Below are 17,650 nucleotides of genomic sequence, written 5' to 3'. Positions count from 1 at the left end.
TACATCTTATGTTTAAGTCATGCTCAAAGTATAACAAGAATGGTTGATGCCATTGATATAACATGCACAATATTTCGAAAGCAAACCTTAGAAAATATTTGTCAAACCTCGAGCTCCATTAAGAACATGATTTATGTTCATTTCTCAAGAGTCAAGAGTGAAAAAAAAACACATTCTTTGTTCTGTATTTATCTTAACCATTTTCATGGCCTAACGATAACTTTAATATATACCTACATAGATTTCAATATGAACCCGATCCGATACTAATCATGTGCTTTCCCGGTGCCAGGATCATTTGAGTAAAGTTTTTAATAATTTTATTTGAAAATTTTAACAGAACAGAAAACCGTATTTACGTCAAACACATATAGAGTATAAACACTCACCCTTTGTCCTTTTAAATGATTAAAACTAAAAACATACCAAGTAATCGCCATTACGAACGTGGGTAATGCGTACCCCTAGGAATGTCTTATTTTTTATGGAGTGCATGTACTTTAACTATTATTATTACTTTTTTGTTTACATCTTTTATCGCGTCTAATTCATCTACAGCCCTCTTATTTTATAAGTAAGGAAACATGTATACAGGTAGTTAGATTTTAATAACTGACTTTAAATATGTATGTTATAATTGTATATCTAAAAGATGAAGATAACGAAAACCGACCGATATAACAAGTTGTGTTTCTGAAACACTAATGCCCCCGTATAGCAACATAGTGATAGCGAAGATGAAACTTTTCATAAATACAAATAAATATATCAGTACCCAAAGGAGGGTCTTCTCACAAGAAATACACTTGTGAAATATGGAAGTCCTGGCACCACCTGTTCAAAAGTTATGGCCAAGGATAAGTTTTTGAAAGGAAGGTCAAACTGCAGGGTCAAGGTCAAAAGTTTTTGGTTCCCGAAGACACGTTTTGTCACAAGTATTACATATGTGAAGTATGAAAGTCTTAGCCCTAACGTTCAAAAGTTATGCCAAGGTTCAAGTTTTTTACAAAGTAGGTCAAACCCCAAGGTCAAAGTTCTTGAAATCCAATGAAAGGTTTTGTCACAAGAATTAAATATGTAAAGCATGAAAGCCTTTAAATATGTAAAGCATGAAAGCCTTAGCCCTAGCCCATTAAAAGTGTCTATAGGAAGGGAGCCAACCACCTCAGGCAAACAGTTTGGTTCTTGAATCAGTTTCTTCCCACTTATCACATCAATCTTAATCTGTAGTAAAGAATATCAATAAATATCTCTTTGTCCAAAATTTCGTTTTCTGTTAGTATGGGAAAGAAATAAATTACATAAGAAAACATACCTGTAATATTATTATACAGCGTTCCGATAACTGATTCTAGTTGACCTACCTTGAATGGATGCTTCTGAAATCGTCCAAAATTAAAAACAGAAATGGATACTGGTAAAATAATAAAAAATAACGCCAAGACTGGATTTTGATAGATTTACTTTACTGTTTGCAATCTTTGCAAACAATTTTGATTTCCATGTAAAAACAATATTCCTCACAAAACCAGCCTAGTATAAGTAAAGAGTCAAAACCAATGTATACAATCAAGTTACTGGAAACAGAGAAGTTTTATATCCCTCATAAATATACAAAATAAATAATGATACGCTAAGTAATAAGTACATAATTATGTATAAATTCCACAATACATCATTTACTGTGATATTAAGTGATACATACGTATAAATCCCACAAAAAAAATTATATATTACGAGATTGTGACCATGAGTAAAACATATATAATTAACATCTAGTGATAAAGATGAAGGCACCAAATAGTATAAATTTGGGACTGGTAAAGTATTCTAAAAAGAATCATCAAAGAGATTCTGTGATCCCAGAGATTTTCAGACGAAAATATAAAATGCATGGAATTGAAAGCAGGATGAGATTCAACAAGACACAAGGTAGGGAATGCAAAATAAATATCTTTTGCTAAATCACTTTATATCGATGTATAAAGCCTTATATATGACATGTTCAGAAAGTAGAAAAATAGATTGTATGAGCATATTTAAATTTTTGCTTATCCAAAAAATCTTTAAACCATATCATGCATGTATCACAAAAGAAGAAATAAGTGTACTTAGAGTACATATGAAAAAGTAAAAGTAATAATATAATTGGGAAACTAAAAATAGTAAATATAGCCTCCATTATGGCCACGTGTGAGAAACATGCATAGAAATAAATAAAATGTCATACAAGTGTATTGAACCCTGTAACATACAACCCCATAATGACGTATTGTAACATTGCTACACACTGCTGCCTTGAATTGAGACTGGTTCCTACTTTTTGGGGAGATATATATCTTCTGCCCTCACTAACTCATCATCTCTCTGTAGCCGGAACACTTCTTTGACAGAAGCAACCTGTATCAGAAATGGTAATTGTTAACAAAAATACATCCTAGGTCTATCGTTTGAAAAAAAAAACTACGACAAGGTTACTCATGGTTAATATGGAAACAGAACACTTTTTGTTGCGATACGAAACACCCTTCCCCGTCACATATCAGGAAAGGTGCTATAAATTTTAGGTACGTTTCATTGTTTATTGACAATAAGACGTTCTGTAATGTTCAACAGTCACATATAGCGTTTATTTTTTTTAGGAAATATAAATGTATTTTTTAATATTTCATTATTATATAAATAAATATTCCGTGATATACATGTAGTTAACTACCCACATTTTTCTCTACTCCCGTCAGAGACTGATCTTTGTAAATGGTAGCAGTAGTTTGTTGCATAGCTGTAACGCAAGCTCGTAAGTTGTGATTGGCCCAAATCACCATTGAAACACCCATATCACGGAAATACTGAGTGGGGGTATTGTAATACTTGGTCGGTACTATAATTACTGGTCCCTAAAAAAAGTTAAACGTAAATATTTAGTGCTCGATTTATCAAGTTTGCTTGTAAAAGATATTTTATAATCTGAAGTTAATTACATTTGAAACTCAAATTCCCAATTTGAGAATCCTGCAGTCCATCACCTGATTATTCCATGCTTTCATAAAGGCTTCAATATCGGAAGGATCACTTTTCTTACTGTGCATTAGGATTGCATCAGCACCTAAAATAAACACCGTTGCACGATTACACATACAAAAAAGAATGTATTTATTACGAATCTTCTCTTTAAAATAGTACCTGCATTTCTGTACGCTTCAGCTCTTTTCAAAGCTTCATCTAATCCCCATCCAGCGATGAAAGCTTCAACTCGCGCAACAATGCAGAAATCCGGATCCGTCTGGGTGTCTTTACATGCCTATAAAATTACAGTACCAGTATTTTCAAAGTATCAACATCAATTCTGAAATTGCAAAATACTTCAACTAGGCCTACAAAGTATAATACATACCTTAATCTTCAAAGCAAACTCTTCAATATCTGCAAGAGGTTGTGCTCGACCATCATGAAGTGAATTGGTTTTGGGGAATAATTTATCTTCTAAACACGCACCTGTTAAAAATAAAAGCGCAGTCAATGAAACACTCTATATTAACAATAAACTGGACCCCTCTAGAATAGGGTTTTTTAAAAGGCTTACCTGCAATACCCCTATCTTCCAACTTCCGTACAAGCCTGCGCGCATTGTTAAAATTTCCATATCCGGTGTCAGCGTCTAGCAGGATGGGTATTGACGTAGCGTCACTCATAAACTCGATAACGTCAACAACCTGTGTCCACGATGCTTCATTGCTGTCTCGCACACCAAGCTGCGCCGATATGGATAACCCACTTCCCCAAATGCCACTGAAGCCTTTACAAGTAATGAAGAAAGAACATGCCAAAGTTCGTATCCTTCACAATTTCTAATAAGCATAGAATACGAAAAAAAAATCTAGGGATGGTTAATATCTGGTAATCATTAGAGGCAGATTGTCACGTTTTTTTTTTAGTATACTTAATTCTGTTATATTGAACAAGTAAAGAAAACAGACTAATTTAAGGTCTTTAATATCTTTAAAACTTGAAGTCTTCTACGCTGTTATTCAACGCATATAAAACAAAGAGTTTATTTATTATTTTATTATATAATTTATAAACAAATGTAATAATTAAACTATATTTGTTTGATGATCGTAAATGAGATTTATTGTACAAGGTACAAGTAACATACAATTTTTATAAATTAAGCCAAAATGTATTCTTTGTGAATTTACCAGCTTCTTCCACAATCCTCGCACTCAGGCCATTGTGGGCTTCCATAATAAATTCTAATTCCTTGGAATTCAACATATTCTTTAGTTTTGTCGTTTTCTGTGTGAAATAAATTGTCAAACATTGTATAAAAATGACATGCCATTCGGTGAGGCAAACTGTAAGACAGGTAGATTTGACTTATAACTTATGCTACCTTTGTATTCGATTGTGAGGACGACATTTTCCGCATCCCTGGAAACAGCATGTTCTCCACTGTAATGAAAATATCATCCGAGATAATTAATCGTGTGAAAGCAACAACATTTTACCCCTCCCCCTTTACCCAAATATTTATACACCGGCACAGCATGTCAAACTATCATGTAACCACGTGAAGTTAGGAGCCAATGAACATGCAAAAATACATACCGCGAACCTGCAAACTTTTCCTAAGAAGCGATCGCGAAACACAACCCAGAGCCATGATTAATTCCTGCTAGAACGCCACACCAGTCTTATCTCTCACACCCGACTGCCACGCTAGATTCAGTTCCCGTTCCGACACGTGGAGTGTGCATGTTATTATTGAACGACGACCGGTGTCGAGTCAAATCGATACTATAACAAATCGTACCTTATATTGACATAACAGAGGTATGTATATAAAGGGTCAATGTTGATTGTGTAATAAATCCTTAGTACTACAGTATTTGATTTTCTTCTCTCAACCATAAAACAAATAGAAATGATTTTCCTGTTAATTAAAATTTACACGAATTTACAAAACTGGAAAGGTAAAATTAACTTACACTGAAATCATGCACTGCTTTACAAAATAACTGAAAGGTTGGAATTCAGATTTTAGTAAGCTTAACAAATATATAAACATGGACTGTGTTATCAAATCAAACATTATATTCATATATTTCAGCCTCAATAATCGCACATCTTACCAAATATCGTAATATATTATTTAACTTTCTTTACTATATGATTGAATAATTTCCTTCTCTCTGATTGGCTGAGATCCAACAATGTTAGAAAAATACTACCTTATATTGACCTGCAGTTGACCTTCCCGGTCAATACAAGAAGTTGTTGCTGGTCAATATAATGAATCACGTAACCTTCTAGGTCAATATTATATAAATGGTGCCTGTTTTGGAAAAATAAAGCCTAAACTTATGTTATAAAGAAATCAAGTAAAAGCCTAAAAAAGAATTTAATTAAAGTTTTTGAAATTTAAGAGATTCAAAATTAGTTATTAAAATCGCTGCGGATAGTTTTGAATTTAATAAATTGCAAAAAATTAAATGTAAAAACGCATAGTTTTACGTTTGTATAACAATATCATTCAAATAACTTAGTTTGTTTGATACTGAATTGTGTCATTTATCATATAAAGTTTCGAATTTCTGGCTCGAGATAACCTACACTCGCAACATTATCGTCTATGTTTGTTGTTTTCAATAATATTGCCTCTCTCTGAATTCCGGTTCTTTCAAACGCGCAACAACGTTTTGAAAAAAACCGTACTACGCATGTATATTGTTGTGTTACCCGTTGTCACGTGTGTTGCTTCCAGGTCAACACAACGGATTGTTAACTGCGTCTAAACCAATCAGATTTTAGTATTTAACATGAAAGTATAATAAAAGAAATTATTGCAGGTCAATGTGTGGAATTATTCCTGTTCCATATTTCCTGTAACAATGTGTTTTGTTGAAATTTCTTGTTAAAACTTCCTTAAAGCAAAAACAGTCTTGTAGGAGTTTGCTTTCATTTAATCATCTAATAAAGCAGTTATTGCTGTTTTTTAAAGGTCAAAACGATGATTTAGCCACCTTCGAAATATACTATTCACTTCGCCCTTCGGGCTCAGTGGATATTGTACTCCTCAGGTGTCTTAATCATCGTATTGACGTCAAAAACAGCAATAATTGTATAGTATTCGATCTCGAAAGTCCATTTAACACAAAAAATAGCGGAGCAAATACGGACCCCCTAAACCATCAGAGGTGGGATTAGGTGCCATGGAGGAGTGAGCGTCCTCTGCCGACCGGTCTAACCCGCCGTCTTTGTCATCTTCGGGAAAAGAACCCAGAAAAATCCGTGGACAAATCAGTGTGTAAATAATGGCCTTACAATAAGTACGAAAATAGTCAGTCAGCATTTAACTTAATGATAAATTGTATTTGCTGACAAGGTCATTGTATTGATCATAGAGCTTACGAAATGATGACTCTTAACGAAACTGCTGATATTCTTGCTTCATCAACTTATTTTCAATAACTTACCTCTTTTTAGAAATTTTCGTACAAAGAACATGCTCTTCAACTGAGATGTAAACTTCGTAACTATGCAGGCAACAAAAGTATATTGCTGCATAAGTAAGGAAAGTTGTCGATTGAAAAGTTTGTCAACACGATTATTATAAAGCTTTGTTGTTAGACAATCATTAACGATTATTATAAAGCTTTGTTGTTAGACAATCATTAACGTCCTTTTCTTGTAAAATATGAAACAGATGTGTCAGACTCCGTCTCAGTATCTTTTATTTCAAACACATCGGGATATATCGTGTCGACAAAAGATTGGAATAACTATTTTTAATTGACAATACGTCGTTGATATATCTAAATGTCGAAGTTGAAGGCCATAGCCTTTTCAATATTTTCATCTTTTCATGTAAAGGATTTTGAATAAATTCGGCTTCATATGAATACAAAAAAAGTCTGCTAATATCGAGCAACAATTCGTACCAATGAGAATTCCAATAGATAGTTGGAAGGCCTGGTCTCCAAGAACGAAATAAATATTGTCAATAAGAAACTCCAGCATCTTTTTAATATCAACTTCAGAGTACTGATGTGTACAGTTAGATTGTTCTTTAACAAAGTAATTTTGCAAATGACCAATGACAAGGTAAGTAATTTTACGAGTTCCATTTTTATTGAAAAAGCAGCTGTCAATGATTTCAGAAAGCCTGGACTTTAATATATCGTAGGGAATAGTTGTGTATAAAGTTGAAAAGTCGTAAGTTTGTTGTTGATTTTGGTAAAAAATGAGTTGTGATTTCAAAAAGTTCTCTTAGTATCCACATCTGATTTACACCACTTCTCGAATATATTGTTGAACGTTACTCTTGAAGTTTCTCCACATTACTGTTAATATTTTCCCGAGGATTAAAGAAGAGGCTGGGTTGAACATTTACTGGAACCCGCTATGCAAATGTATCTTTGTAGGGATTTTTAAAATAAAGTTTTGGAATCCAATATAGATTATCTGATACGATAATTCAAATTCATTTTGGATGTATGGAATTTTTAAAAAAGTCAGATCTGACATATGATTTATAAGAATTTCCCCCTTCGAAAGGGAGCTATTAGTATAAGTTGGATATCACTGTTTTTATACTACTCTATATGAAACAAAAGTTATATACTTTAACACGGGAGAAGAAATCTCCTAATGTGGATGCCAACTCAAATTTTAATACAATATGTTTATCAATGACGTTTTCATTCATATATGGACTCGATATAGTACCATTATCCCAGTTTATGCCAATTCGATATACATTCATATGATTTAGCAGATGCAATCAACTGGTCGATAGGAAGCAGTGATATATCTTTATATACATCTATTTATTTTTATGTTCTGCAGTTTAATCTTACAAGTTCATTGAAGTTAGATTTTTTGCATATACTTATTACAATTTATAGTAAATATCATATACCCGGTACATATTAATATAATACAAACACCAGGTTTGATGGATGAATTTGTCATTAATTTTACATGTATAAATGACGACAGAAAATTAAAAGATAAATCAGATAAAGGGAAGATCACTCTTACACAATACATCACTGAAAAAGTTAAATACAAAACATTAGATGATTCCAACAATATATCAAAATACATTTAGATTATCCAAATTACTTTTAAAATCCAGTCTCCAAAAAATAACATTGAGCAAATAAGGTGGCAGACAAAAACTGCCCAAGTACAAGAGATGTTTGTACCGCGTTTATTTATATTTTCTAAATCTTGAAATTTCATAAAGAGAAATTTTACAGTTAAAGGACCACCTTTGAAAATAGGAATCTTCTAAACATTTTTTTTAATTAAAATTGCAAATATTAAAAAGAGGCTTCTTAAGAGATATTGCAGAGATTTATTATATAAGTCATTATTTTCTGTTTGATTGGTGTTATATTACATAACAAATAAAAGAGTTTTTTTCATGAGAAGTTATCTTCCTTTTTCAACAAATAGTAAAATGCTTGCAATGAGCTTATAAATACAAATTAAACTAACATGACTGACGTTTTCCATACTAATTATTAGGCCAATACGTACACACTGAATTGTCCACGGATTATTCCGTTTTCCTGATCATGAAAAGGAGTACACGGTGGGTTGACTTGTCGGAAGGAGATGTTTACTCCTCCATGGCACCTGATCCCACCTCTGATGTTTTAGATGTCCTTATTTGCTCTGCTCCTGATCTGCATTGTTTAAAGGACTTTGAGTTTGAATACTGTACATTATTATCATATAATATCGCCAGAAATCCTATACAATGTATGGCTCGACATTAGCAAATGGAAATGCTTTAAATAAGGGAAAAAACTTCAATGTCTTCACTAATCTGTCCATTAGTTACACATAATGATATATGAAAATGGGGAATAAGATACATGTACTAATTATTCAATATAGGGCCACGATAAAAAAACAAAACATTTATTATATTTTGTAGAATTACGAGGGGTTATCAAAAAGTTCGTGGACTGAGGCTATAAAATTAGTACTATGTAGTCTGTGCTTTCAAAATTTATATGGAACATAAAACAACAACAACAAAAAAATAATAAAAAAATGTTGAAAATTTTAGCTTGATACGTTCATTATTTACCAAATTATTATAAAATGAAAACGACAATATATATGATCACCCGGCGCTGTCGTCGTTTATTTTCATGACGTCCGATAACGACATTGTTTTTTTTCATTGTCTGCTTCTTCTACCTCATACACTTTCTTGATGAGAAACCCTGGAGCTGAGTAAGGACTTAAACCCGCCTTGTTTATATGACTTTACAATGTCATGAACAGTGGCCTTCAATGAATATAATATAAATGGATTAATACATAGAGATGATTGTGCCGGCATATTTTGCTTTTGGGAGTTCAATATCTACAACGCATGATTAACGTCATTTTTGACGTGATTGATTTTTCACACCTTGACTGCACATCGACATTAACTGTGTGTATAATCTATTTTGACAGTAAAAGACAAGTACTCTTGGTGCATTTTATTTCTCTGTAGCCAGTTTCAACATATTTTAGGTCTAACCAGTTTTTTTCAGGGGCAAAACTTTATAGAATGTTGAAATGACGTCATTTTCAAGGCCTCATTTGTTTGGACATTCCGTGTAAAATTTGCGATAAAATTTCATAGAACTTCCAGAATGAAGTGAAAATTTCGGAATTTATGGAACAGTTGTGTCCAGACACGTACCTGAATTAACGGGATTTTTGGATGTCAAATAATTATATCAAAAGAGTTTTCCTAAGTTACGCATAGGTCGCAAAAACGTCGTGTTCGAGGTTGCGCTGCCTGGACATACCATTGCTTACAAAAACATTCAAATATATTTTTATTTTAATTCATGATTTATGGTTTATTCTTTAGATAGAAAAGAAAATAATAACTAGATATTTTAAAATTCATTGATGTACTTAAAGCGGTTTTAATTTTATGACGCTAGTCCACGAAATTTTTGATAACCCCTCGTACATGGCAATAGAAACAAAACTTTGTTGTCATCTTATTGTACAGTAAATAACAAATAATTTTTGTTAAATGACAATTGTTTGAGAAAGTAATGACATCTGGATATGTTTCTTACCTTAAAAAAAGTGGAGAACAGATTTAATTTACGATGCCCATGTACTCTCATAATTTTGTAATTTTCTAGCTCTTTATTTTTTGATATCACAAGGAACAAAAGAGGTAATCGTCAAAATAGGAAGAAACACGTTAGAAGAAATATGAAATATATGGAGATAACGAACAGTATTCAAGCTCAAAAGTCCAGAAAACAATGCAAAATAGGAGCAGAATATATATGGACCTCCGAAACATCAAAGGTGGGATCAGAAATATTCTATGAAAATACTTTGAAGACCTTTCAGTAATGCATATAGTACCTTATAAACTTAAAAGATCACTGCCACCAAGTAAAGTTGTAATAAAAAAATGAGACCACTAAAGAAATACTAGTACATTCATTTATTAAAAGCATCTGACATTGATGAATTGAAAATTGAATTTCCCACAAGTTTTCAGAATGAGGATAATCATGTCTGGAGTGGTTTGAACTGGTCCTGTGTGGAAAAAATTGACGCTGAACAGTAACAAGGTTACAAATAAGACACACTGCGATCTTTGTGACAACGCACCTTGGAAAAAATACGCACTTTGATTTTTTTTCTTCAAAAAGCGTAAAAATTTGGACAAAATCAACAGTCTGAAAAAAATTTCAAAGACTAGTGCTTCAAATTTGGGATAATATTAACGCACTTTGAAATTTTTTTTAAAAAGTGCATTAAAAGTGTACACTAACTTTTTTTTAACCACGGAGAGATTTAATAAACTTTGAAAAATGTTTAAAATAAAATATCCGGACTTAGATTTTAGTAAAAGACAACATTATTTCTTTCGAGAAACGGATGAATTCATCTATCCTCATTGAGAAAGATGAAGAGACGGGTAGTTTTCCTTATAAAAATTTGAATTTTTCAATTAATATGTGTTTTCATATACAAATTCTAATCGAAAAATTCATTTTATAGGGGACAGTAGAAGGACAGTAGAAGTGTTCAAATTTCTTAAATTGCGAAACTTAAATGTAACAGAATGACTCTTTACCCATTTCTTTATCTTCCCTGCCCAAATATATGTACCCACATTTCTCTTCATAACTTTAAGTTAGCTTAGAATATAACAGTAGTGAAGGAAAAAATTCAAGAGTATTGTGCAGCAATATATTCAAGAAGTGGTGAAAATCAGAAGTGGATACTTACAAATTCCAAGGAACTTTTGGTCAATTAATCACAAGATTTTACCAAAATCAACACCTTTGAAACTTACGACTTTTCAACTTTATACACAACCATACCACACGATGAATTAAAGTCCAGACTTTTTTTTATATCATGGGCAGCTGCTTTTTCAATACAAATGGAACTCGTAAATTTACTTACCTTGTCATTGGTCATTTGTAAAATTATCTTGTTAACTTGATTGTAAACACAAGTGATTTGAAGTTGACATCAAAAAGATGCTTGGGTTTCTGATTGACACTATTTACGTTGTTTTTGGAGACCAGGTCTTCCAACAATTTATTGAATTCCCATGGGTACCAATTGCGCCCCGTTATTAGTAGACATATCTTTGTATTTATATGAAGCAGAATTTTTCCAAAATATTATATGCGTCAAAATAAAAAAAACACCTGCTGGGGCCTTCAACTCGATATTTAGATAAAACGACCACGTATTGTCAATGAACAATGGTAATTTACATTCTTATGTCGATACGATATATCCAGGTAAGCTTGGGATAAAAGATACCACAGAGTCTAACACATCTGTTTGATATTTAGATATTTTACTCGAAAAAGACGTTAATGGTAATCTAACAACCATTCTTTATGACAAACGTGATGAATTTTACTTTTCTATCGTCAACTTCCCTTACATATGCAGCAATATACCTTCATCACCTGCATACGGAGTTTATATATCTCAGTTGATTCGATACGCAAGAGCATGTTCTTTATATGAACAATTTCTAAAACGAGGTAAATAATTGACAAACAAGTTAATGAACAAGAATATCAGCAGTCTCCTTAAAAGTCATCATTTCGTAAGTTCTATGGTCGATACAATGACCTTGCCAGCAAATACAATTTAACATTGAGTCAAATGCTGACTGACGTTTTTCATACTAATTCTTAGTCCATTATTCATACACTGAATTGACGATGGTTTTTTGCGTTATTTCCCGATCATGACAAGGAGCACACGGGGGGTGTGACTAGTTGGTAGGGGATGTTCACTCCTCCATGGCACCTGATCCAACCTCTGATGTTTTGGAGGTCCGTGTTTGCTCTGCTCCTATTTTATATTGTTTTATGGACTTTTGGTCTTGAATACTGTTTGTTCTCTCCATATGTTTCATAAGCTTTCTTTAAAAAATTAATAGTACACCGTCTTGTATTATGGAAGAGAGGCCCAGGGGCCATATCGCTGATCTAAGGAACAATAGCAACAATAGCCAATTGAGTAAACTTTTGCTTAAGTAACTACATATATGTATCAAATACAAATCAAAAGTAAAAAAAAATGCATAAATCCTTTTTTTTTCATACATCTAAAGACTAATCTATTTAAATATATGTACATGTAACTGTAAAACAAAGGCCATCATCTTGTGCAGGAACAAGAAAAAGATATACTTTTTAAATACTTATCAAATAACTATAAAAAGACCGTTATCTTGTGTTGGAATTTATTTTCAATCACCATACAAATTTAGTAAAACTTCATATGTAATCTTTATTTCTGAAGTGACATCATCAACAAAAAGTTATCCAACCAGGTTCAAATAATCATTTATCATATCTTAAAATTGCTAGAATATTTACTACTTAAAGTCGTGCACATTTCTTTTCAAAGTGTATCAACATGGTCGATATTAACGCCATTTGAAAATAAAATTATTTTTTTTAAAGTGCGTTAACTTTCAATTTAACACACTTTAAAAAAAAAAATCAAAGTGCGTTATTTTTCAAAGTGCGTCGTAACAGACCTTTTTAATCTTCTTGTTGAAAAATGAAGGCAATGGTACATGGTACAGTGTACTTTGTTTCTTACCTTATTTGGTCAGGAATACAGTATACATGTCAGTGTCTGTACCAAAACATGGGTCGGTTAGTAACTATACTTTTATTTTAGTCCAATGGGGAAGTGGTAGTCTCTGCTTTTTATCTGTCGATGATAAAACTTTTTTTATGTGTTGTAGGTTCCAGTAAAGTTTAATAACGATAGAAAAAATATGTAAATTAATGTAATGAAATGTAAATTAATGTAATGAAATGTAAAATTATAAAACATTTAATTTTCTACGAAAGACTTAATTAAAATTAATTTTTTTTAAAATTTGCATTCTACCTAGACTGGAAAAAAAATATACCAAATTAGCAATTTTAGAATTTATCATGACAAATTTAAAAAAAAAATTACAAACAAAAGATAGCAATGCGGAATCTAATACATTTAATTGTTTCTAAATCGAGAAAATAAAACAAAACAGAACCAAATATGTTCATTTACAACAGCATCAACGTCGCATACAATGACATACCTTACTTCCAAGATAAAAAAAAAGAGATGGATAAAATGGGAAATATTTATTGATAACACCTGAGCTCCTCTCGCGATTGTACACATGTACATTATTTGCTTAAAGTTCATGCCCTGTGCACACGCAAGTCGTATTGTATATATGTTTTCCTCCACAAAACATATGAACAGAAAATGAAACATTTTCATGTGAAGCGAATAAATTCTTTTATTAATATTTTCATGTGAAGCAAATGAATTCTTTTATTAATATGTGGTACATGTATGTAGTTTTGACAATTTTAACTTTAAAACATTGTAACTAAATATTTTGAGATTTAATATTGCTTGCAATTGTTTGGTATGAACATAAATGACTTATAAAATGAATATAAAATGAAAAAAAAATCATTCATTGCACATTCCTGCTTGATAGTGAACTTTAAAAAAAAATAACAAAACACTGTTTCTTTTTCTTATTTACAGAAAACAAGAAAAAAGAGATTTTTAATGCAAACTATATATCAAAATACATACTGAGGATATTTTCAAATGATATTAAGCTTTGAATACGTAAGCTTTACTCTTACTATATGTGACGCAAAATTAATAAAAAAAAAATGGGCTAAACATAGTTTACAGTTGAGAAGACTATGTTAATCAATTGCAAACTATAGTTTAAAAGAAACAGATGAGAGTTACCGGCGTAAATCCATATAACTTGTCTAAACCATATATTGTAAACGCATCAATCAATGATTTAAAAGAATAAAAATACGCTCAACATTGAAAAAAAATACATACATGTATTTTCACTAAAAAAATTTTCTGATATATACGAGATTTTTATGTTTGTTATGGACACATTAAAGGTGACATAGTAAAAAACCTTAGATCACTTATTTTAAAAGGCCCTAAATATATGGATCCCCGATTTAACTGGCTTCGGAATTTCAAAATCACTGTTGAAGATTGCTTGCACTTCGTCAGAATGGATTAAATGTCTCAGGTCCGTGTTAAAATCGTGTATTAAATTCAAGGTATCACACCGGTAATTGTTTTCACTATGTATTTCTATACAGAATAAAAAATCGTTAAAAATCAGGTATTTGTTTACATGAAAAAATATTTAGCAGGAGGTGTTAAACATTACCTGTCACATTAGCTGACACAAAAAAAAAGGGTACCTACACGGCATTTTCGGACTTTTTCCATCTGCAAACAGGGCTACCCTCAAATCCACGTGTTTTCACTGTGTTTATAAACACCTCGAGTGCATCACAGGAAGTAGACTCCTATGCCCTAAAAAAATAGTTCCTGTCAAAAACCTTTATTTATTCACAAAGTATATAAAATTTATTAGGCACAGGTACCAAAGTTGTAAAAATGGCTTGGAAGAAAATAGAAAAACGTCTCAAAAGAAAAGAAAATCAATTCTATATGTATGGACCTACATTTGACTAAGTTCATTTTGATTGGTCAATTACCGGTGTGATACCTTGAAAAGATTGAGGGCAATATGAAGACTATAATCCAGAAGTGAAAAAGAATTAGATAGATTACATGATCAGTAGTGGTCCCTGGTGACAAAGCAGGTAATTGTCTTCGTTTGTAAGGCTTATTATTAAATTTAAAATGGATTTATAAACATATACTTATAGTAGTTGATAAATTCTTCAAAATCATATATCAGTTTTAAATATTTTTATATTAATATCCCGAATTACCAAAATGATTTTTGAACTACCTTATATATATATATATAAGAATCCTTACAAACAAAGATACATTTCAGGCTCCAGTAAATGTTCAACCAAGCCTCTTTCTTTACTCCTCACTAAGATATTGACATTTATGAAGTAAAATCTTCAAGAGTACTGTGCAACAATATATTCAAGAAGTGGTGTGAATAGTTTCCAAAGAACTTTTGGAAAAAAATCAATTTTACCAAATCAATTGCAAAAAACTTATTTTCAGTTTAAAAATTCCCCAAGATAAATTAAAGTCCAGTTTTTTTCATATCATTGACAGCTTTTTCAATAAAAATGGAACTCGTAAACTTACTTGCCTAGTCATTGGTCATTTCCAAAATTATTTTGTTAAAACACATTATGATTGCACACACAAGTACTCTGAAATTGACATCAAAAAGAAGCTTGAGTTTCTGATTGACAATATCTATGTGGTTTTTGGAGACCAGGTCTTCCAACAATATATTATTGGAATTCCAACTGGAAACAATTACGCCCCGATATAAGCAGATCTATTTTTGTATTCCTATGAAGCAGAACTTGTTCAAAAAATGCTGTGGCCTTCAACTGATTAATATATCGAAACAATTAACAATGGTAATTTCCTTTCCTATGTCGATATTTTACTAGAAAAAGACGTTAATGGTAATCTAAAAACCAGGCTCTATGATAACCATGATGACTTTAACTTTTTTAACGTCAACATCCCTTACTTATGCAGCAGCAATATACCTTGGCTTCATTACCTGCATACGGCGTTTATATATCTCAGTTGATTCGAAACGCAAGAGCATGATCTACATATGAACAATTTCTAAAGCGAGGTAAGTTGTTGACAAACAGATTGATGAAACAAGAATATCAGCAGTCTCGTTTATTTCGTATGTTCTATGGTCGATACAGTGGCCTTGTCAGCAAATACAATTTATCCTTGAGTCAAATGTTGACTGACGTTTTTTCATACTAATTGTCAGTCCATTAGTTATACCTTGAATTGACGGATTTTATTTCATCATGACAAGAACATAAAAATGCGGCAAATATGTTTTAATATTCTTATTTTGTATTGTTTTATGGACTTTGATATTGAATACTGTTCAATACTGTTGTCTCCATATCCTAATATACAGCTTCGTAATTAGCAAGAAAACACTTGCTGTTGCCTTCAACTCGACATTTAGATATATTGAAGAAGTATCATATAAACTATAGTAACATTTATTCATTTGTCGATTCGATATATCCCTATGAACTTGAAAAGAAAGCTAACATAGAGTCTGTCACATCTGTTTCATATTTGTTTTTACTAACTTTAGACGATAAGGACCATCTAACCACTAAACTGTATGACAAACGAGGTGGATTAATCTTTTCTATCGTAAACTTTCCTTATTTATGTAGTTATATATATCCCGCTATCAACTGCATATGGTGTTTTTATTTCCCAACTTTTTCGATACTCAAGAGCATGCTCCGAGTTTAATTAATTTTTAAATCGAGGCAGGCTACTGAGAAATAAGTTAATGTTACAGGACTTTTAACATCATTTAAAATCGACATTTCGTAAATTCTATGGTCTAACAATGACTTTTAAAAAACCTTACATTGGATTGTACTAAGGCTGACTTTATTTCAGACCAATTGTTAGGCCTTTGTTCTTATAGGCTACTGAATTTGACTTCAAAATGTTTCATCTGTCTGTTTATATAAGGCATAAGGCAAGTGTGACAGGAGATATTTACTCCTTCTAGGCACCTGATCCACCTTTGGAATTTCCAGAGGTCCGTGTTTTATGTCCTCGTCACAGATTTTAATTATCTGTAGATTTTTAATCGATCACTGTTCGACATCTTCATTTTTTTCATTTAAAACTATTTAATTTTTTGTTTATAAAAACGATAGATAACAAATCGTTTCTCATAGATAAGTGCTAAATTACAGTCATTATTAAAGTCATAAATTACAGTGTTAAATTTATTATCTTTTATTACCCAAGACAAACATCTTAAAGCATCGAATCAACAAATAATAAATATACTTTATCAACTATAAATCTAAGTTTAGCTCACTTATTGCAAGTCATACATTAATATAAGTACACACGAAAATGCATTGAGCATACGTGGGTTATGTTTCTGCTATCAAATATGAAACAGTTTAAGACAAAAGTGTTTACACGTGACACATGAAGAGTTCTACTTAAATATGACCTTATTATGGTTAATTCACTTTTATGTGTAATTCACAAGGTCAAATACATTAAGGCCAATAACCCTAGAAGCTAAGGCATATTC

General features: G+C 31.7%; 1 protein-coding gene across 1 annotated transcript; it reads right to left on the bottom strand.

The window, feature by feature from the left end:
* Positions 1–1,444: 1,444 nt before the first annotated feature.
* Positions 1,445–4,789, bottom strand: LOC134246481 (phosphoenolpyruvate phosphomutase). The gene is made up of 9 exons (XM_062728845.1): positions 4,609–4,789; positions 4,394–4,452; positions 4,200–4,296; positions 3,584–3,796; positions 3,395–3,495; positions 3,184–3,301; positions 3,027–3,106; positions 2,721–2,897; positions 1,445–2,400 (listed from the first exon to the last, which is right to left on the bottom strand). The coding sequence occupies exons 1-9, from the start codon at positions 4,661–4,663 to the stop codon at positions 2,317–2,319; spliced, it is 984 nt and encodes a 327-aa protein (XP_062584829.1). The 5' UTR covers positions 4,664–4,789; the 3' UTR covers positions 1,445–2,316.
* Positions 4,790–17,650: the final 12,861 nt, after the last annotated feature.

The sequence above is a fragment of the Saccostrea cucullata genome, unplaced genomic scaffold (genome assembly GCF_032062105.1).
Source record: "Saccostrea cucullata isolate Sc308-1 unplaced genomic scaffold, CSIRO_AGI_Scuc_v1 ctg2, whole genome shotgun sequence".
NCBI classification, from domain to species: domain Eukaryota; kingdom Metazoa; phylum Mollusca; class Bivalvia; order Ostreida; family Ostreidae; genus Saccostrea; species Saccostrea cuccullata.
The sequence above is the reverse complement of the archived record's forward strand: the minus strand, read 5'-3'. Positions and strand labels throughout refer to the sequence as shown.

Coding starts and splice junctions, on each gene's coding strand:
- LOC134246481 (XM_062728845.1), bottom strand. CDS start 4,663: ATGGCTCTGGGTTGTGTTTCGCGATCGCTTCTTAGGAAAAGTTTGCAG. Junction 4,297..4,393: donor CCTCACAATCGAATACAAAG/GTAGCATAAGTT, acceptor TATTTCACACAG/AAAACGACAAAACTAAAGAA. Junction 2,898..3,026: donor TGAAAGCATGGAATAATCAG/GTGATGGACTGC, acceptor AACTTTTTTTAG/GGACCAGTAATTATAGTACC.